The sequence below is a fragment of the Anser cygnoides genome, chromosome 3 (genome assembly GCF_040182565.1).
Source record: "Anser cygnoides isolate HZ-2024a breed goose chromosome 3, Taihu_goose_T2T_genome, whole genome shotgun sequence".
Classification (NCBI taxonomy): domain Eukaryota; kingdom Metazoa; phylum Chordata; class Aves; order Anseriformes; family Anatidae; genus Anser; species Anser cygnoides.
The window spans coordinates 25,183,086-25,199,566 of NC_089875.1; the positions used below are offsets into that span (position 1 = coordinate 25,183,086).

General features: G+C 45.3%; 1 protein-coding gene across 8 annotated transcripts in view; it reads right to left on the reverse strand.

Annotated features, from left to right (window-relative positions):
* Nucleotides 1-8,617: 8,617 nt before the first annotated feature.
* TRAF5 (TNF receptor associated factor 5) overlaps nt 8,618-16,481 on the reverse strand; it is a 31,605-nt gene continuing 23,741 nt past the window's right edge. For 6 of the 8 annotated variants that reach the window (XM_066993734.1, XM_066993735.1, XM_013173912.3 and 3 more), the window contains 6 exons: nt 15,847-15,987; nt 15,165-15,333; nt 10,946-14,654; nt 10,556-10,627; nt 10,172-10,309; nt 8,618-8,670 (listed from right to left, as the gene is read on the reverse strand). In XM_066993734.1, coding sequence (XP_066849835.1) covers nt 14,077-14,654; nt 15,165-15,333; nt 15,847-15,987 — 888 coding nt within the window. In that variant the 3' untranslated portion in view covers nt 8,618-8,670; nt 10,172-10,309; nt 10,556-10,627; nt 10,946-14,076. Of the gene's footprint in view, nt 8,671-10,171; nt 10,310-10,555; nt 10,703-10,945; nt 14,655-15,164; nt 15,334-15,846; nt 15,988-16,481 lie in introns of all 8 variants that reach the window. The other 2 variants (XM_066993738.1, XM_066993736.1) reach the window with 2 other exon arrangements.

Sequence of the window (16,481 nt, forward strand, 5' to 3'; positions counted from 1 at the left end):
GTCTTTAATTAAAGAAGCATCACCTGTCCACACGTAGCCAAACACAAGAGCAGTTCTACTTCTCTGCTGCACACTGTGTGTGTATCAAAGGAGGGAGGCAAGACTGGTAAGGGCACCAAACCTAAACAAAAACCCCATCCTCTCTCTACAAGGTACAAACGCAGCCACCTACTTTCTTCCTTGCTGCCTCTACAAAGAGATCCCAAGGCTTCAGGTGATAAATAGCTACAATTAAACAACTGCAAAGGCCTGAAGCTCTCTGATGCTAAGGGGTTTACAGATACAGCCTTGACTTGAAGCCTTCATCAATGTGCTTCCAAGCACGTCTTACGTTAATTGGTATTTTCACACAACGAGAAGATAAAAGCCGCAAGAGGGGTGTTTTGTCACCAGATCCCTTTGAGTCAAGTCACTCCTATCGAGTCTGTACCCGATCCCAGAGACTAACCCCGCGGTATCAGCAGGTGGCTCAGGGCTCCCTGCGCTAAGCACTGCACAAGCACACACGTGTATGTTAAGCAGGAGGAAGCATTTCCCCCCCACACGACGGCTGGCCCTTGGCTGGAAGGCCGTGCCGACAGTCCTGTCTCCTGCCACGCCTCCCAGATACAGGGCAGCGCACAGCAGTTTGGCCCCCAAATCACTCCAGACGCAGGGGGCTGTGGAGTCAGCACGTTTTTGGCGGCGCCCTGTGGCAGAGGAGGGGCTGCCAAGCCTCGCTCAGCTGCACCCACCTGTGCCAGGCAGAGCCATGCGACGCGGTGAGGGAGCCTGCCTTCCCCTGGCACTGCCCTGCGTGCCGCGGCCGGCTCACAAGGGGCCTCTTGTTCCCTCTGTGCGCTCGGGCGAGCTGTGTCAGTGTCAGGCTGACACCGTGCCGGCCCACGTCTCCCAGCGACTGGCTGTTCTCTGAGCGGCTGCTGCACAAGGGTACTCGCAGACAGGGACGCCTTTCGCAGGATGAGATCCTAAAGAACAAGGCAGGAAGGCGAGGAAAAGAGCTGCAAGAAGCACAATGCACTTGGAGGTGATTCGTGAGTATCTGCGTGCAGCACCCTTCATAAAGTTATAAATTCCTAGGGCCTTGCCTGGACGACCAGATTACAGAACCTCAGCTCCCCATTTTGGTCACAATTACATTTTGCCTCTACCAAATTAACCTAATCTGCAGCAGCGGCAGAGAAGGCAGGACGGAGGGGAAAGAGCGTGTGTATTTTCAAATCAGAGTATCTACTCGCAGATTTAGTAATTACTGTAAAAAACCAGCAATTACTGCTACACCCATTGAGTGATTACAACGCTGTATTCTCAGAGGCTTCTCTCAGGTCGGGGTCCAGGCACAGCGCCTCCTCCAACCTCACTCTCAGCAGCGTCAGGTTGCCCAAAGCAACAGATTGCACCCGATTTACTCTGAAGACACGTCAAATAGCCAGATGGGGCAGCAAACCATGACAGTGACATACTCCTCTTTCCTTTGCTTTTTTACTCTGGCACTGGAAGCCTGATGTTATTTAACAGATGGAGAAGAGCACAGTGCAGTTGCTGAAGAACTCGGCCGTCCCAGGTAAGGCTGGTGCAAGAACACCTGGTCCTCCCGGGTCCCTCCCGGCTCCCAGCAGCTTGCTGCTGTTGCAGGCAGTACCTGGGAGCAGGACAGACCGGGGTCTGTTCAAAGCACAGCCGAGAGGGGGAAATGAACAAAGTGCATTAAATCCATCGGACAGCAGTAACCACCGTGCCCCATAAGCAACACATAATTAGCTCTTTGCAGGCTAATTAGAGGGTTTGGGAATACGAAAGTGCAAAGCCAATGCCCAAAGGGGAAAAATAAAAGTGGTATGCGGCAGCCCAGCCGGGCAGCAATGCCACCTGCTGGCAGGCTCCGAGCAGAGACTAACCAGGAACCGGGCAGCAACCTTGCAGCCCAGCCCTCCCGACAAACACCGATCCCTCCGATCCCTCTGCGTGCTCCCGCTCCCTCACACCGCTCCCTCACACCGCTGTCACGCAGGGCAGAACGCACACAGCCGGCGTTAGCGGCGGTGTTCAGCACCCGGTGGATGCCGGTACCTACCAGTCGTCTTCTTTAGCACCGCACCTCTGCCGGCAGCGCGCATTTATCGGACCGGACACGAACGATGTTCTTTGTGCTGCCTCCTTACGGCCACCAATGCCGTGTCCTGCTCTGCCTGCAGGAAATGCCAGATGCTTCATGCTCCTTCTGAATCACAGCTTAAGGCCCAAAATGAACAGGCAGGAAAAAAATAACTGCTCTCAGCAGCAGCCGAATAGATCGTGATCTCTGCACTGGGCACTAATTTTGGTGAGTCATGTTGTCCAGAGATGAAGCTAGAAGGCTGTGTGTCTGCTGACCAATTTAAGCAGCTCTTCAGAGGCTCCTCACCCCCCTGCTTCACATGGGGTGATCAAGTAACCAGCCTGGGGGGCGTTCAGGTGGGCCCAGGACCTCACGGCCTTCAGAAGAACCCACTGCCTCCAAACCTCCAGCCCTTTCAGAGCGCCCAAACAAGAGCCAAGCTCCCAGACTTACGGGCTGAGCAAGAATTTTGGAAACCTGTTTCTAAATAAGCACAGCAAAAACCGGGAGGACCATGTCTGACACCTACGTGAGGCAGAGCTCCATCCGGTGGTCAGGGCCCTGCCTGCACCTCACCAGGTTCAGCCAGCCTTCGGGGTGACCGCGGGACAAGTTACTTGAGCCTCTCTGACCTTTGGTTTTCTCCTGCACACAGGACTCGCTCTGTTTTTCCAACTGCAGAGGGAGATGTTCCAGAATGACTGGGAAACTCAAATGTTCCTGCAGCAGGAATTTTTCATCCACGTACACGACAACAGCGCAGCTTGCCCACGTTGAACCATTCTCAGCACTGAAGAGGTCCAACTGCAGGCCCTACCCTGCGCTGCAGGATGCTGCATCCTGGTTCGACAGAGGCAAGCACTTCCAAGACAAAATGGCATTTATAAGCATTTTGCCATTTTCATCTCTCAATGTTTTCGCACAGGCAAAGGAGTCAAGTTCAGGCAAATCATGAAGTCAACACAAATAACAAAGGACTGCATTGCCCATGAGAACCAGCTGAATCATTTAATTACTTGCACCAACCATTCTTTCATGTTTGGGTTTTTGCCTATTTTCCCTAAGAAGAGACGTGTACGAAACTGAGCTCTCTCCTCTCCTGATAACTTTTGAGTCTACTACCAGCTGCACCAACTGAAGGCACCGATTTTCTTTAAAAATACCAGGATCCTTTCCTGTTTCCTCCCATTTGCTCACTACACCCAGGAGCTCCAAATGGGCCCCCACCATGGGACAGACAAAAACCGCGGGGCCAGCACACACCTGTGCCTGCCTGCCTGCAGCACACAGCCAGGAGGCAGCACCAGTGTGGTGCCAAGGGCTTAAAAGCAAGGGGCACGAGACCCAAGGCATCAAGTCTTATCAACGCTGCTGCTCGTGGCACAGCTTCTCATGAATGGGACAGAATACTTAAAAAGGACAGAGCCAAGGAGGAAGGGCACGGCAGCAGCACTTCAGAGAATGCATCTTCCTCCACCCTGTCCCCAGCAGTGACTCAGTTTCTGGAATTTCTGGTAAAAATGAATAAATCAGTCAAGTTCTGCATGATTCCCAGAATGGAAAATGGTGCAGGGATACAGAGAGTGGGAAGACTGTCACGCACATAAAATGTAGGCTTCACATCTGAAAGACTCCCATTACTTAGCATATTAGCTAGAACCTCACCTTGTCCAGCCAGGTGGGCCTCAGCATCCCCCTCCTTACCGCCCTGCCTCTGCCTCCCCGCCATGACTTCTGACAGCCGCAGCCTCCCCCCATCCCCACCTCATTCCTCTTCCACTGTTCCAGCCTCCAGCCCTCCCTACGACGAGCGCTGTTCTGAGACCCGGTGGCAAGGCTGTCTACCTGCCATTTGCATATCGGGTCAGCATCCCACGCCGCTAGGCAGCTCCCTCATGCAGATTTCTAGATCCGTACTTCACCAGATTCCTCCGCAGCTGTTACCTTGCTGTCGTAACCTTCACATCGGGCTCAGCTGCCACAACGGAAATCTGAAGCGCTATTAAGAAGTTATGCAAAAAGCAGATTATTTCAAATAAGTCCCAAGCCTCCAATCAGTGCAGTTCTTTACAAAGTGAGATCTCAGCGTTTTCTCTTTCTGACTATCTTCCAAATTTCTACGTTCTTTTCTCCTAAATTTTCAGAAAATGATACTGTCTTTACATATAATAGCCCATGGAATGAGAAGGATGTTAGAATATTTTTTGGAATTAACCTCATTAGGAGAAGTCAGGAGATAAGAGCTGCTTATCTTGGCATGACGCTTTGGCATCTCTAGAAAATAGCATAGTAGCATAAATCAAAGCACAGTCCCCATGAAGCAAAGGCGGAGTTGGATTCTTTTGTTTTCCCCTAGAGACATTTCAGAACACTGCTTCCAAAAATGCTTCCACCACTAGGTTGAAAGTCAAGGAAACTCCAGTTCTTACCTATGCGTTTTCATGTTTTATTTTCAGAAGGATAAAAGGTCTCACTCTGCTGAATCAGGGCGTTAGTCTCTAAAGAGTTACCTCTCTGAAACAACTGCAAAATGTTCCACAACAAAAAAAGCTGCAGAAAAGACAGGATTCCAGCATCTCCAGAAGATTTCACTACTCCAATTAAAAAGTTAAAACTTGAGCAATGGTGCAAATCTTCAGATTTACTCAAAACACCACGCTAGACACAGGCTCAGTGAGCTTTCTACTTGCTTCCTCTGTAACAAACTCCCCTCACTCTGACCACCGTATGCCTGGTACTCTTGTCAAAACCCAGTGCCCCGACTCCTTTTTCTAAGCGCACCTGAACCGTGGCTCCTGAGGAGCGTTTCCCACACAAGCGATTCCTGTGGAGTTCCCACAGCCAGGTTACGTACACGGGGCCTGCTGCCAGGGCTCTGAAGGAAGCGAGCGCTGAGACTACCGAGGCTAATACACGCATGTGCACCCAAATTATGGCTTGTGCTCCTGCTGCACACCCAGGCCTGGCTCACTCTCACCACAGGGCAGCAGCACACCTGGACGGTCACCGTCACTGCCTGCCTCAGCACCGTTCCTACAGCTCTTTCTCTTTCCCTTAACTAAAGATGCGTGGTGTGTGCCCGGCGGCACTTCACACAGAGGAGGATTTGATACCGGATCGGAAAGGCGGGCGAGATCTTCAGGCTTTTTAGCTCTAGGAACTGCAACTCTAGATACGGGAGTAAACTACCTACTGGGAGGGTGTGCTGCCTTTGAACAGCTGATCCGGATAAACAGAACCAAAGACCTTTCCTGCTTTGATTTTGGGATAAAAATTATTCAGCTACCATTATTGCTCCAGAATATTTTACTGTTGACGCTTCCTAGTGACAAGGAGTAATAAAACTGTCCAGAGAAGGACCGTATCTCACACTGAAAGAATATAATATATTAATGAATGAACTGTCAAAAAATCATTTATGTAAAAGGATGTTCTATTTACAAAGGTCAACCTGCTCTTTAGGACAAGTAAAACCACTACTGGAAAAAATATACATATAGAAATGTCTCATCTTTCAAATAGACATTTACAAATACTCTGCTTTGTTTAAGCGACTAGAAACATTAAGACATTTGAAATTAAAAGTGTGTTCTGCATGCAGTTATGATAGAAATTACATTATTGGACCTCAGCGTGTCACTTCTCATCATTGTCAGTGACACACTCTTAGGCTCTTCTAAACCACCACAGCCTGGCTATTACCTTAGGATCTCAAAAGGAGGACACGGATCTTCATTAAGAGGTTATCAGTCACTCTTCATTTTGCCATTAAAAAAGGGCATCCTGATTGTCTTCACAGCAGGAGAGTCTGTCTGGTCTTGTCGAACTCGGCGTCCTTTTCCCTGAGTTTCCCGCTAGTGTTTTGCTAGGCATGACGATCGTTGGCTTGGTGTATGTACAAGTCCTTGGTCAGCACTCCTCCCCTTACAAGGCAGAGTTCAGAAATTCAAGCAGCTCTGCGCGGTTCCGATCTCTCTGCAGGGCAGAAAAGCAGAGGCAGCAGATCAACAGCCCCGTACTCAGCAGGCCAAGGCTGCACAACCCTGTTTTTGGTGGGGCCTTCACACGCTGGCGCCCTGCACAGCAAACGCTACCACATCCGAACACCGGGGTTTTACAATCTCCCAGGTAGGTGTGAGTGCCTGCAGGAGGCGCAAGGCAACGGGTACTCAGGAGACAGACTTTAGGAGCCAAGCTGTCACCGCCGCTAACCCATGATATATTTTCTAAGTGGCTCCCTGTGGAGGCTCCACTGGGTTGCCATCACATAGCTCACAGCCTGCTCAGGAGGGAACTCGCAAGCGGAACAGATGCGATTTCTGCTGTCTGAAGCAACTTTCGCTGCACACACAGCAAGTCTTGCGTTCTGGGAAGCATTGTTTTCTCTGCGCATAAGCAGCAGCTTGTAGCACAACAGAAGGAACCAGGAACTTAGGTTCTTGCTTTACATGAGAGACAGCCCAAACAGTCAGAACACTTTGTTTCCAGTGTTTTTAAAATCACAGTTTATGAAATGATTGTTGATTCTTAAAATATTGTGAATAACTGGTATTGTTCAATTCAGCACGTTCATGACTAGGGCCACCAATCAAAAAAAGACCAGTGTCAAATATTTGACAGCAAACACTGAAGCAAGCAGGTTACTGGGAGAAGGCTAGCAGGCATTCAGCGTAATTTAAGGTAAACCTTACTGCCACAAAAAGCAGATAATGCATTTTTGATCAAATCCAACTTGAAATGCTCAGGTCTATTTTGGTATAGAACTAAAGTACAAACAGTTATGGTTAAGTCAGAACCTACCGAACGGGATACCTCAGCAAAGTACCACTTTTTTAGCTTTTTAACTAAGTCAATATATTGACTCATATAGAAGCCCTCTGCAGATCACTCTAAGGTACAGACATTGCTGAAAAGAGTGACAATATTTAAATGCTGAGTCTAAACACCCACAGCAACAGCAGAAAATGCTACCAGTTCATGATATCTAGTGCCCGGGTATCTCAGCAGAAACACCCTGGCCACTTTGAGAGAATGCACAAGCACTTGGTCCGGATACTATCATCTTTTTTTTCTTCCTCTCTAAATAATGGCTAGTCTCACACTCATTAGAAAAAATAGAGTAAAGCAGGAATTGCCACATTTGATCATGGGAGACTGGAAAAAGCAGAGGATGATCAAAAATAGAAGAAGCTAAATCAACAGGGAAAGCCACAAATCAGCCACATCTTATGGTTCTGAGAACCTACATGTGTTTATCTATTCATGCCTAAGTATTCCAAGATCACACATTTAACAAAACCTGACAAAAGAATGTATTTACATTTCTCAGGTGGCATCACAGCCACATTAAATGCTACACCCGATTTACAACCTGTAAGATCTACTCCTCTACTAAAGAGCACTATTAGAAAAATATAAAAAGAGATTATATTTTCCACGAGGGATACACAGACTGTTTTTACTATTACCTCTTTGTCCTTCTTAGTTTTCTTTATTTTCATCTTAATTTTCTTTCCAGTTATCATGCTGTAGTTTTCATTCTTCTTTTTGTTTTTGAAGAACTAAAATGAGATCACACATGAGGAAAAAAAGCTTTATTTTATCATGTTACAAATCTTAAAGAAAATTAGACGATAATCTTTTATACTTCCTAAATGTCTAAAAAAATAGAAATGTATCCCCATTTTTTATGACAAAATTGGTGCTGTTAGAAACATTTTTCTGACAAGACATTGTTTAAGCGAGAGATACAATGGGAATTTTGACTTAAACAAGCATACCTTAGAAAGCTGGACAGGTCCTGTCTTCTCTCTTTTTTTCTTCTTTTCTTTCTTTTTTTTCATTTTATTCTCTTTTTTCCTTTTCTGTTAGAACAAGACACATACTGTAGTGCTTACAGATTCGCAAGTGCAGAAAAAGGAAACCCACAGAGCCTTTTCATACTCTGGCTAGTCTAAACAGCCCCTACTGCTTATTCTCATCACTGCTGAATAGGTCCTATGTGAAGTATGCAGAATATAATGCAGAAAAGTTAGCAACCCTTTGGATCTCAAGAAACAGGAACAGTACGATCCCTGATTCTCTCTCTTTTTTTAACGTACACCACCCAATATATAAAATCACTGAGCAGAAGGTCATATAAAAATGAGAAAAGAAAAAATACAACAGCAGGAAACTGTTACTCTGACTATAAACAGTTTCTTCTGACAAATTCTATGAAGTTATCAAGATTTCCACTTCTTTTCTTCAGAGACTACTCTAAATTCTAGGACCTGCAACGACTTTTAAAAGGCACCATAAATTACTTCTTCTTTGGTAAACAGTCAAGTGTACATCAGCTTAATCAGTTCATCTCCTGTTAGCACTAAAAGTATGCTTGAGATTTACATAGCCACAGACAAAACCAGTAAGTATTACACGATATTTAGGGTTACCAAAACACAAAGAACTATTTTCTGTTTGTTAACTACTCACTACTACTTGTTTGTTAACTACTCATTATTGTTAGCAAAACTTTACCTTTTTATTGTGCTTTTCTTTTTTCCTTTTCTTTGATTTAGACTTAGGAGAATCTGGAAAAAAAAACTATCTAGGGTTAGTACTCTGTAAAAGGCATTTGGTTTTACAGATAAGGCATGTAGATACATAAAACATAAGAAAAAAATGCTTTAATTCAGTTGAATATATCAATACTGGTTGAAATTAATCCTGAGAAAAGCAACACATCAACTTACTGCCACTTACTGGTCTAACATGGAAACTGAAAATCACCTGAAAACATTATCACAGTATAATGCAAATGAAAAACTTTTCCTACTTGCTCAGCTCCTGTTTCAAGTGTTTCTGTAAAGCTGAAACTCATGCATTCTATAAGCTGATCATAAATGTAAAGATTACACTACGACTGGTACGTAAGGAAGTTGATTTTGAAGCATCAGCTCTGACTATGGGACTGTAAACCTAGAAAGACAGTGAAACAACCCGCTAGTCTTCCAACAAACTGCCTCCAAGCTACCCGCTCCGCAGTTCCTTTGTAAGAAATTCCAGACAAAAGGTAACGTTATAGGAATACAGCAGAGCACAGCCAGGCTCAAAAGTTAAAAAGGGATAAGGTAAGGCTGGCTGCCCAAGCACTGTTCTTCTGGCCTCCTCACAACAAATACATCACAAGCATGTCAGAAGAAACAATGAAAATTGTAATTCCATCACCACGTTCAGTCTCTTCCTAACACCAGATGAACCTGGCAAAGGATGCAAAGAATCTTAACGAGATTTTACAGGTGCCTTAGCCAGAAAAGGAAGACTAACGAGGGCATACCCTCTCTGATGAGCAAGATGGACAAACTGGTGACAACAGACATGGAGAAGGCTGAGCTACGCAGCATTTTTTTTGCTTCAGTCTTGACTGGCAGTCACTCTTCCCACATTTCTCAAGTCCCTGAACCTCAAGGCAGGGATTCGGGGAGCAAAGTCACTGTGAGTGAAGATTGGATTTGAGACCATCTGATGAACCTGAGCATATATAAGTCTACAGGGTCCAAAGAAACACAACCCAGGGTCCTGAAGGAACTGGCTGATGGAGTTGCCAAGCCACTCTCTATCATACTTGTAAAGTCCTAGCAGTCAGGCAAAGTCCCCAGTGACTGGAAAAAAGGAAACATCACTCCCATTTTTAACAAGGTAGAAAGGAGGACTGGGGGAACTACAGACCGGTGAGCCTCACCTCCACGCTCAGGAAGATCATGGAACAGATCCTCCACGAAGTTATATTAAGGCATACGAAAGATAAGTAATTTGAGACACCCAGCATGACTTCACCAGGGCCAAATCAGATTGGCCTGACAGATCTGGTGGCCTTCTACGATGGAGTGACTGCATCAGTGGATAAGGGACGATGGACCAAAGTCATCTACCTAGTGAAGATAGACCTAACCAATTTTATCATTTTACCCATATCTCTTCCAGCCTCGTTGTCACTTTGTGGTGGTTTACCCATATTTAAAATAAGCTTTAAATGTTTCCAGGAGTGCTGTCAAAACTCGTAAACATCAGGTATACACGTCGGTAGCTTACCTCTGCTACTTGAAGAAGACGACCTTGACGATGAGCATGATGAGGAGGAAGAAGAAGAGGATGCAGTACTAGAAGATGATGTGGATGAAACAGATGATGATCTGCTTCTACTACGTTTTCGCTTCCTTTTTTCTTTACCTTAGGAAGACAGGAGGCAACAGTGACATTCCTGCTAGTAACTATGGTCTACAAAGATGACTCTTACAGAAATTTAACACAGTAAACTGACATTTTGATGAGTTCCCCCCCTTTCCAGTGTGCCACAGGGTACTGTCATTAGCAAGTGACTATGGTACATGTTACAGCCAAACACAGTAGCAGACACGAAGGATAACGCATAACACTGACAGCACCGCTGCACTGGAGCCGATTAACAGCACCTACCTCGGCCTCTCAGCTCCTCCTGTGAGGTTGCACAGAGCGTCCTGCTTTTTTCATCCTTCTGGTTATCCATATCTAGCACGAGACAAAACCACGTTCAGCAACATCACCTCCAAAAGCCTTTGAGGAAAAAGGGCATGCCTCGCACCCCTGTGAGGCAAAACTTTAGGCAGTCACCCTCCTGCAGCAGGAACCGGCAGCCCGAGCCCCCCTTCGACCAACACGACGAGATTTTTTAATTTTTTTTTTCACGCCAGGGCAGCCACCGCGAAGGCGGCCGGCGCCTGACGGGGCCGCGGACGAGGCGGAGGCGCGCGGGCCCCGCGGGGCGCCGCCATTTCGTGGGGCCGGCCCGCCGCCGCCTCACGGAGCCCGCCCCGGCCTCGCACTTACCGGGGGCCGCTACAGCGCTGCCCCGGGCCCCTCAGCGCCTCGGCTGCCGACCCGGAAGCGTTACAGCGGCGACCCGGAGGCGGGAGGCGGCGGCTCCCGGCCCTCCCCGGCCCGGCACCGCCTCCCGGCCGGGCGCCGAGCCCCGCCATGGCTGGCCCGGCCCAGCCGCCGGGCCACGCGCACCGCACCCGGCTAGGGAAAGGCCCGGGGCGTAGGAAGAGACACTCAGTTACAAACGGTCAATAAATACATTAAAACATACCGTGTGCCCACGTAGAAATACCATACGCTCTTCCGTTACTTACTCCGCACAATATTATTGAAAAGTTTTGTTTTTTTTTTTTTTCCCCACACAACAACAAAATTCTTCCCGAATACTCATACACCATTGTTTCTTTTCTTTATTGGGAATGGGATGAAATTTAAAATCCAGTGTACAAGTAGTAAAAATTGCTGAAAATCTTAAACGTACATTTCTCAACCACTGTAACAAAATGAACTGATTTAAATAAGGTTGTCTTTAAAAAAATCGATTTTCTCAACTAATTCATTATAAAACAGGCAGTATTTCAAAAGGGGTGTTTCCATCACCCAGGATGAATTGTTTGTGCTTCAAAATTTTTAAAGGAATATTCATGACAAACAATAAAACCTACTGGTAAGTAGAGAGATTGCAGTATGAACTTTCTACAACCAAACATGCTTTCAAACTCTGTCCAGCAACACACCAAACACTTACCCACATCACTACACCATCACCAATTCCAACAATTAGAAATGGAGTTTTAATAATACTTAGCTCTTTTCATGCTCAAAATTCTTCACAAACATTTAAACAGTCCTAACACTTCTGCAAGTATTATTATCCCCATTTTACGCTCGGGGTGGTGGAGGCAGAGGGGACTGGTAATTCGCCACGATACAGACCGCATCCTTTCCCTCTTGCCTCAGTTCTCCAAGTTCTTTGTCACTTCCTTAATTTTACACTTCATGTACTGGAGAGTCCTAGGAAATGCGGCTGACGTGTTTCCATCTGTGGTTATTAGGCAAGCTGTGCCACTTTGGATGTTACATGACAAATATTAAAGGAACAATTAACATGAAGTCCACATCAGAGGCTCAGAATTGATGTCCTAAGATGCCACAACATCTTAAAAACAAGCTTACTCATTCTGTAACAAAGTGTTAAGGACATAAGGACTAATTCTCTCTGCTGTACGGACAAAAAGGACTGTAAAAGTCAGTCATGGTAGTACAAAAGAATAAAATTTGGCCCTCATCATCTTCCTGGGAACACTGAAAACCCCAACAGTGGCCCAGCATGTACTGACATTGTACAACAGAAAGAGCATCTAAACGAAAACAAAGTTTCTAGATGCGCTATCTTACCAGGACATACAAATAACTAAGGTTTTTCCTCCCCTACCCCTCAAATTTGAAAATACATGAGTCTGAATTACGTCTTAGAAACTGTGTGGAAAAGTAAATGTCTAGCAGTGAGCTTCCAGGTATAAAATATGGTATTTTGCCTTCATCTTACTGACAATCCCCAATTGTACTATTTCAGTTGATACTAATATTCTGCACAGAAAAGGCATTTCTGATTTTGCCACATTTGCCCTCTTGAATTTTCTACCTTATACCTTGTAGTCTGTGCCCCATTTTGATTTTTATCCTGCCTAGTTTAGTCTTACTCTAAACCCAGCATGATTTCATATTATCCTTTTCAAAAGCTTCAGCTTTGCTCTGCCACTGGACTGCAGGAGCAATGGATAACATTTCAATGCTTTGCTACCTGATCTGTAAGAGTTGAGGGACACAAAATTCTGTCACTTCTAACAGCAAAATGACCAAGTGTGCAAAATTACATCCCTCTTACAAGCACCTAAAAGGCTACAAAAAGGCACATAAATACTTTGTTGCTTGTTGTTTGGTGCCTGTTCTTGGCATTTTTAGTGTGTCTCCAATAAACGACATACAATGAACATGTTCCCTTGCAATATGGTGGGAACTTGGGATAAAAATGAAGATCTTCAGAAGTACTTCACAGCTAGCAGTTATTGCTCAGCAGCTCTCCTTTCAACAAATGCTAGAGCTGCACTACCACCTGTGAGAACCGTGTTCCTACGGCAACCTCAGTCCCAAACCTCATTCCCTAATCCATTTCCCCCTTCATTCCCAAACATCCAAATTTCTAGCAGAGGGGAACGATGCATGTTATGTGGTCTTTTTCCCTAACAGATATCCAAAGCTATTCCTGCCTTCTGTAGAGCTGGTAGGCCAGAAAGCATCTCTTTTGCACAGCTGAAGAAGCAAGAATGAGAGATTTGTCCCCCCTTGGCAGTGCAGCCAAAAGGTGGCAGGCTGGCTGAGCACCTCACTTATGGCCATGTCCTGAGAGGTGAGAAGCACATACGGCTTCTTTTGACTTCAGGTGGGGACTGTGGATGTTGATCACCAATGGAAATCAGTCCCAAGGCACTAGGCAGGAATGGAAAAGACATTAACAAAGCTGCTGTGACCTCCTATATAGTTGAAATATCAGGCTAGAAAAGTAAGAGGCATTGGCATCTTCCTTTGGGCTTCCTTGAAGGAAAATGGAAACAAAAAAGGAATGCAAGATCCCTGACAAATGTCTGGCTGAAGCCATTTCTCACTGCTTCAAAAATCCAGGAGATTAAGGGATCATGATACATTGATTCAAATGAGCTAATGTTGAAATGTTTCCATTTCAGACAAGTGCAATGCACTTGCACATTGTGTGAGAGTGGCAGGAGCCCACAGGCCTGCTTGGGCTCCACAGGGTTTTCAGGACGATTTTCATCTCCGAATGCCAGTTTCGTGATGTGAGCCAAGCATTCACACCCAGCCTGCACTAAGCCAGGTCAAAGCACTGGACTGAATGCATGTTCACATCACATTTGACTTATAGCTGCCTTGAAACCGCAGCCCTGAAAAAAGGTTAAAAAAGGAAAGCCTGACACTTTGGCAATTCATTATCTGTTACGTAGTCCAAAAGCCTCAAAACATATCAGTAGCTCGACTAGTGGCAATTCACTATTGCATGACTGGTAGTCACAAAGAAAGCATTTCTTAATAATTAAAGCAGTCATATTGATTGGGTGCTTTTTTCACAATTCCTCCAGATCAGTTAAATCCACAACTACTTTCAAGAACAGCGTGTCATCTCTAACATAGGTATTCTTTGTGTTCTCCAGAACCGTGTGCGGCACAAAGCGCGGACATCCAGAGGCAATATTCATTTCTCCATCCGGCCTTTTGAAGCTGCTGCTGTTGGGGTCAGCTCTAAAGATTTCCACAATGTGATTTTTTTTCCCACTTTGGTCCAACAGCATAAGCGTAACTTTTTGCTTGAAAGGCCAAGGTAACAGTGAGTCAAACTCGCCTCTCATGACTACAAAGTAAAGCGAGACGTGCGTTCCCTTGCCTGAGCCATCCCCATTCAGATATGCTCTCGCACATAACCTGTACCCACAGCGGCTGGTGTAAAAAGGCTGGCTGAATATAGAGAGCACACGGCCTTCCACTGCTTCTTTTTTCTTCATCTTATAGTCCGTGATTTTCCAAATTAATTTCCCACTGTAGCACGTGCCTTCCAAAAGCTTAAATCGTTCTTCATTCTTATTGAGCTGTGCTTTGTGAATATTGATCTGGAGATCATGTTTGCTGGACTGACCTTCCAAAACAACTGGAAAAAAAAGAAATATTCAGTGAAATAAAACGGTCAGAACACTGTCAGAACACAAAGAGCGACCAGACTGGAGCTGACAATACGTAAGAACAATACTGAGTAGAGACTTAACTAATGCTAACAGCACTACAGCTGTTGACTTTTAAAAATTATTATTATTACTGTAATTGCAGCAGGTAATCGAACAAGGTAAAACATGACTGCAAGCCAGATTTAATGTCTGACAACAGACACTACCACTGCTAACATCACAGTGCTCCAGCCTGACCAAACCCAGTGCCTCAGGAATTCAGGAGCTGGGCCCTGCGGTGACACTGTGGAGTAGGGGAAGGTGGGAGGATGTAGCACACACAACCACAGGTTGGTCTTAGAAAGCAAGAATAAGCAAGTTATTTCTGGCTAAGAGCCGCAACTGACTGACTGCAGTACCAGAGCCTCTACTTAGCCACCACAACATCAGCAAAAATCCCAAACCCACGCAGAAAGGAGACAGAAGTCCCAGCATACCTAAGCGCTGATCATATGACTCCATAAGGGCAATCTTCTGTTTTACATTTTCAATTGTGTCAAACAGGGGTCGCAAGTCTAATTTACTTTGCTGCTGGTTTGCCATCTGTATTAACTGTTTCACCTGCGATTCCAGACGTGCAGATTTATCCAGGTGACTGGCAAGAGCCTTCCCAGTTAATGCCATTGGAAGAGGGTGGGAAGTAGAGACAAGAGACATTCATAAAATCAGCCATTCCATTTGCAACAGAGAAGTCTTTAATATGTCAGCAATACCAGCTACAATGTGCAATCAAAAGTAGTCTGCTGCCTTAGGAATGTAACCAAATGTTCCCTCTCGGCATTTACTGACTGAGAAACCATCCCTCATTCAGGTCCGTTCACTCTGCAGTACTTCATTCAACTACTTATTCAAATTTACACCTTCCTATTTACTATGATCTAACCATGGGGATTTATTTAGTGTTTTTGCCGGGATCAGATATCCAGACTTCTTTATTGGTTAAAAGGAGAAGACAATACTGTACTGTAAAAACCAACAGCAACGACAACAAACCAAGAAGGGCTTGTGAAATGTCTGGGAAGCAGTATTTGTTATTGTCTTGCTATTAATGACAACTGGATACACATATTTCAGGATGCAAGAAAGCAATTGGCCAAAAAGGTAAAATCAATGTCTCACCTGCGTGCTTACCATCAAGTTGCTATTTTTACCGAACAGCTGTGTAAACTGTCTGAATTCTTTCTCACACTTTTTAACGGCCTCTGCTAGCTGCTGGATTTTAATCTCTTTAGATTCCAGGCTCTTGTACAGGTCAGATATCTACAAACAGAAAAATACAGTGTAAAAACTCCAAACATAACAAAACGCCCAATGATTGCATTGAAACACACGTGATAGTACAGGAAAAAGAAGAAAGGTTTATAATGCAAAGTCTCTAGTTTAGCTAGATAATTCAAACTTTGTGGATGAGCTCTGGCAAATACTGAACATCCCTGCACCTTAAACCTGACCAGTTGCTGCCCAGCTTACAAAGCAAGATTTTTAAGCCACTGTGTTAATGTGGATTTAGGCAGGAGGCTCTGCACTGCTCTGTACTTCCTCTACAGAAGGGACACCTTGGGCGTCTAAGGGCTCCTTTTCAAAGCAATCTGACTGGCCTCTGAAACCTTACAATGCTCTATCTGCAAACCGTGAGGCAACTGTAACAAGAGGCTGAAAGCAAATGAGGTGAGCAATGGCAATGAGCCTCCCATTGTGCCTGCCAGAGAATATACGTGCCTGAGCACAAAGAGGTTTCCATCTAATTGCCTGAC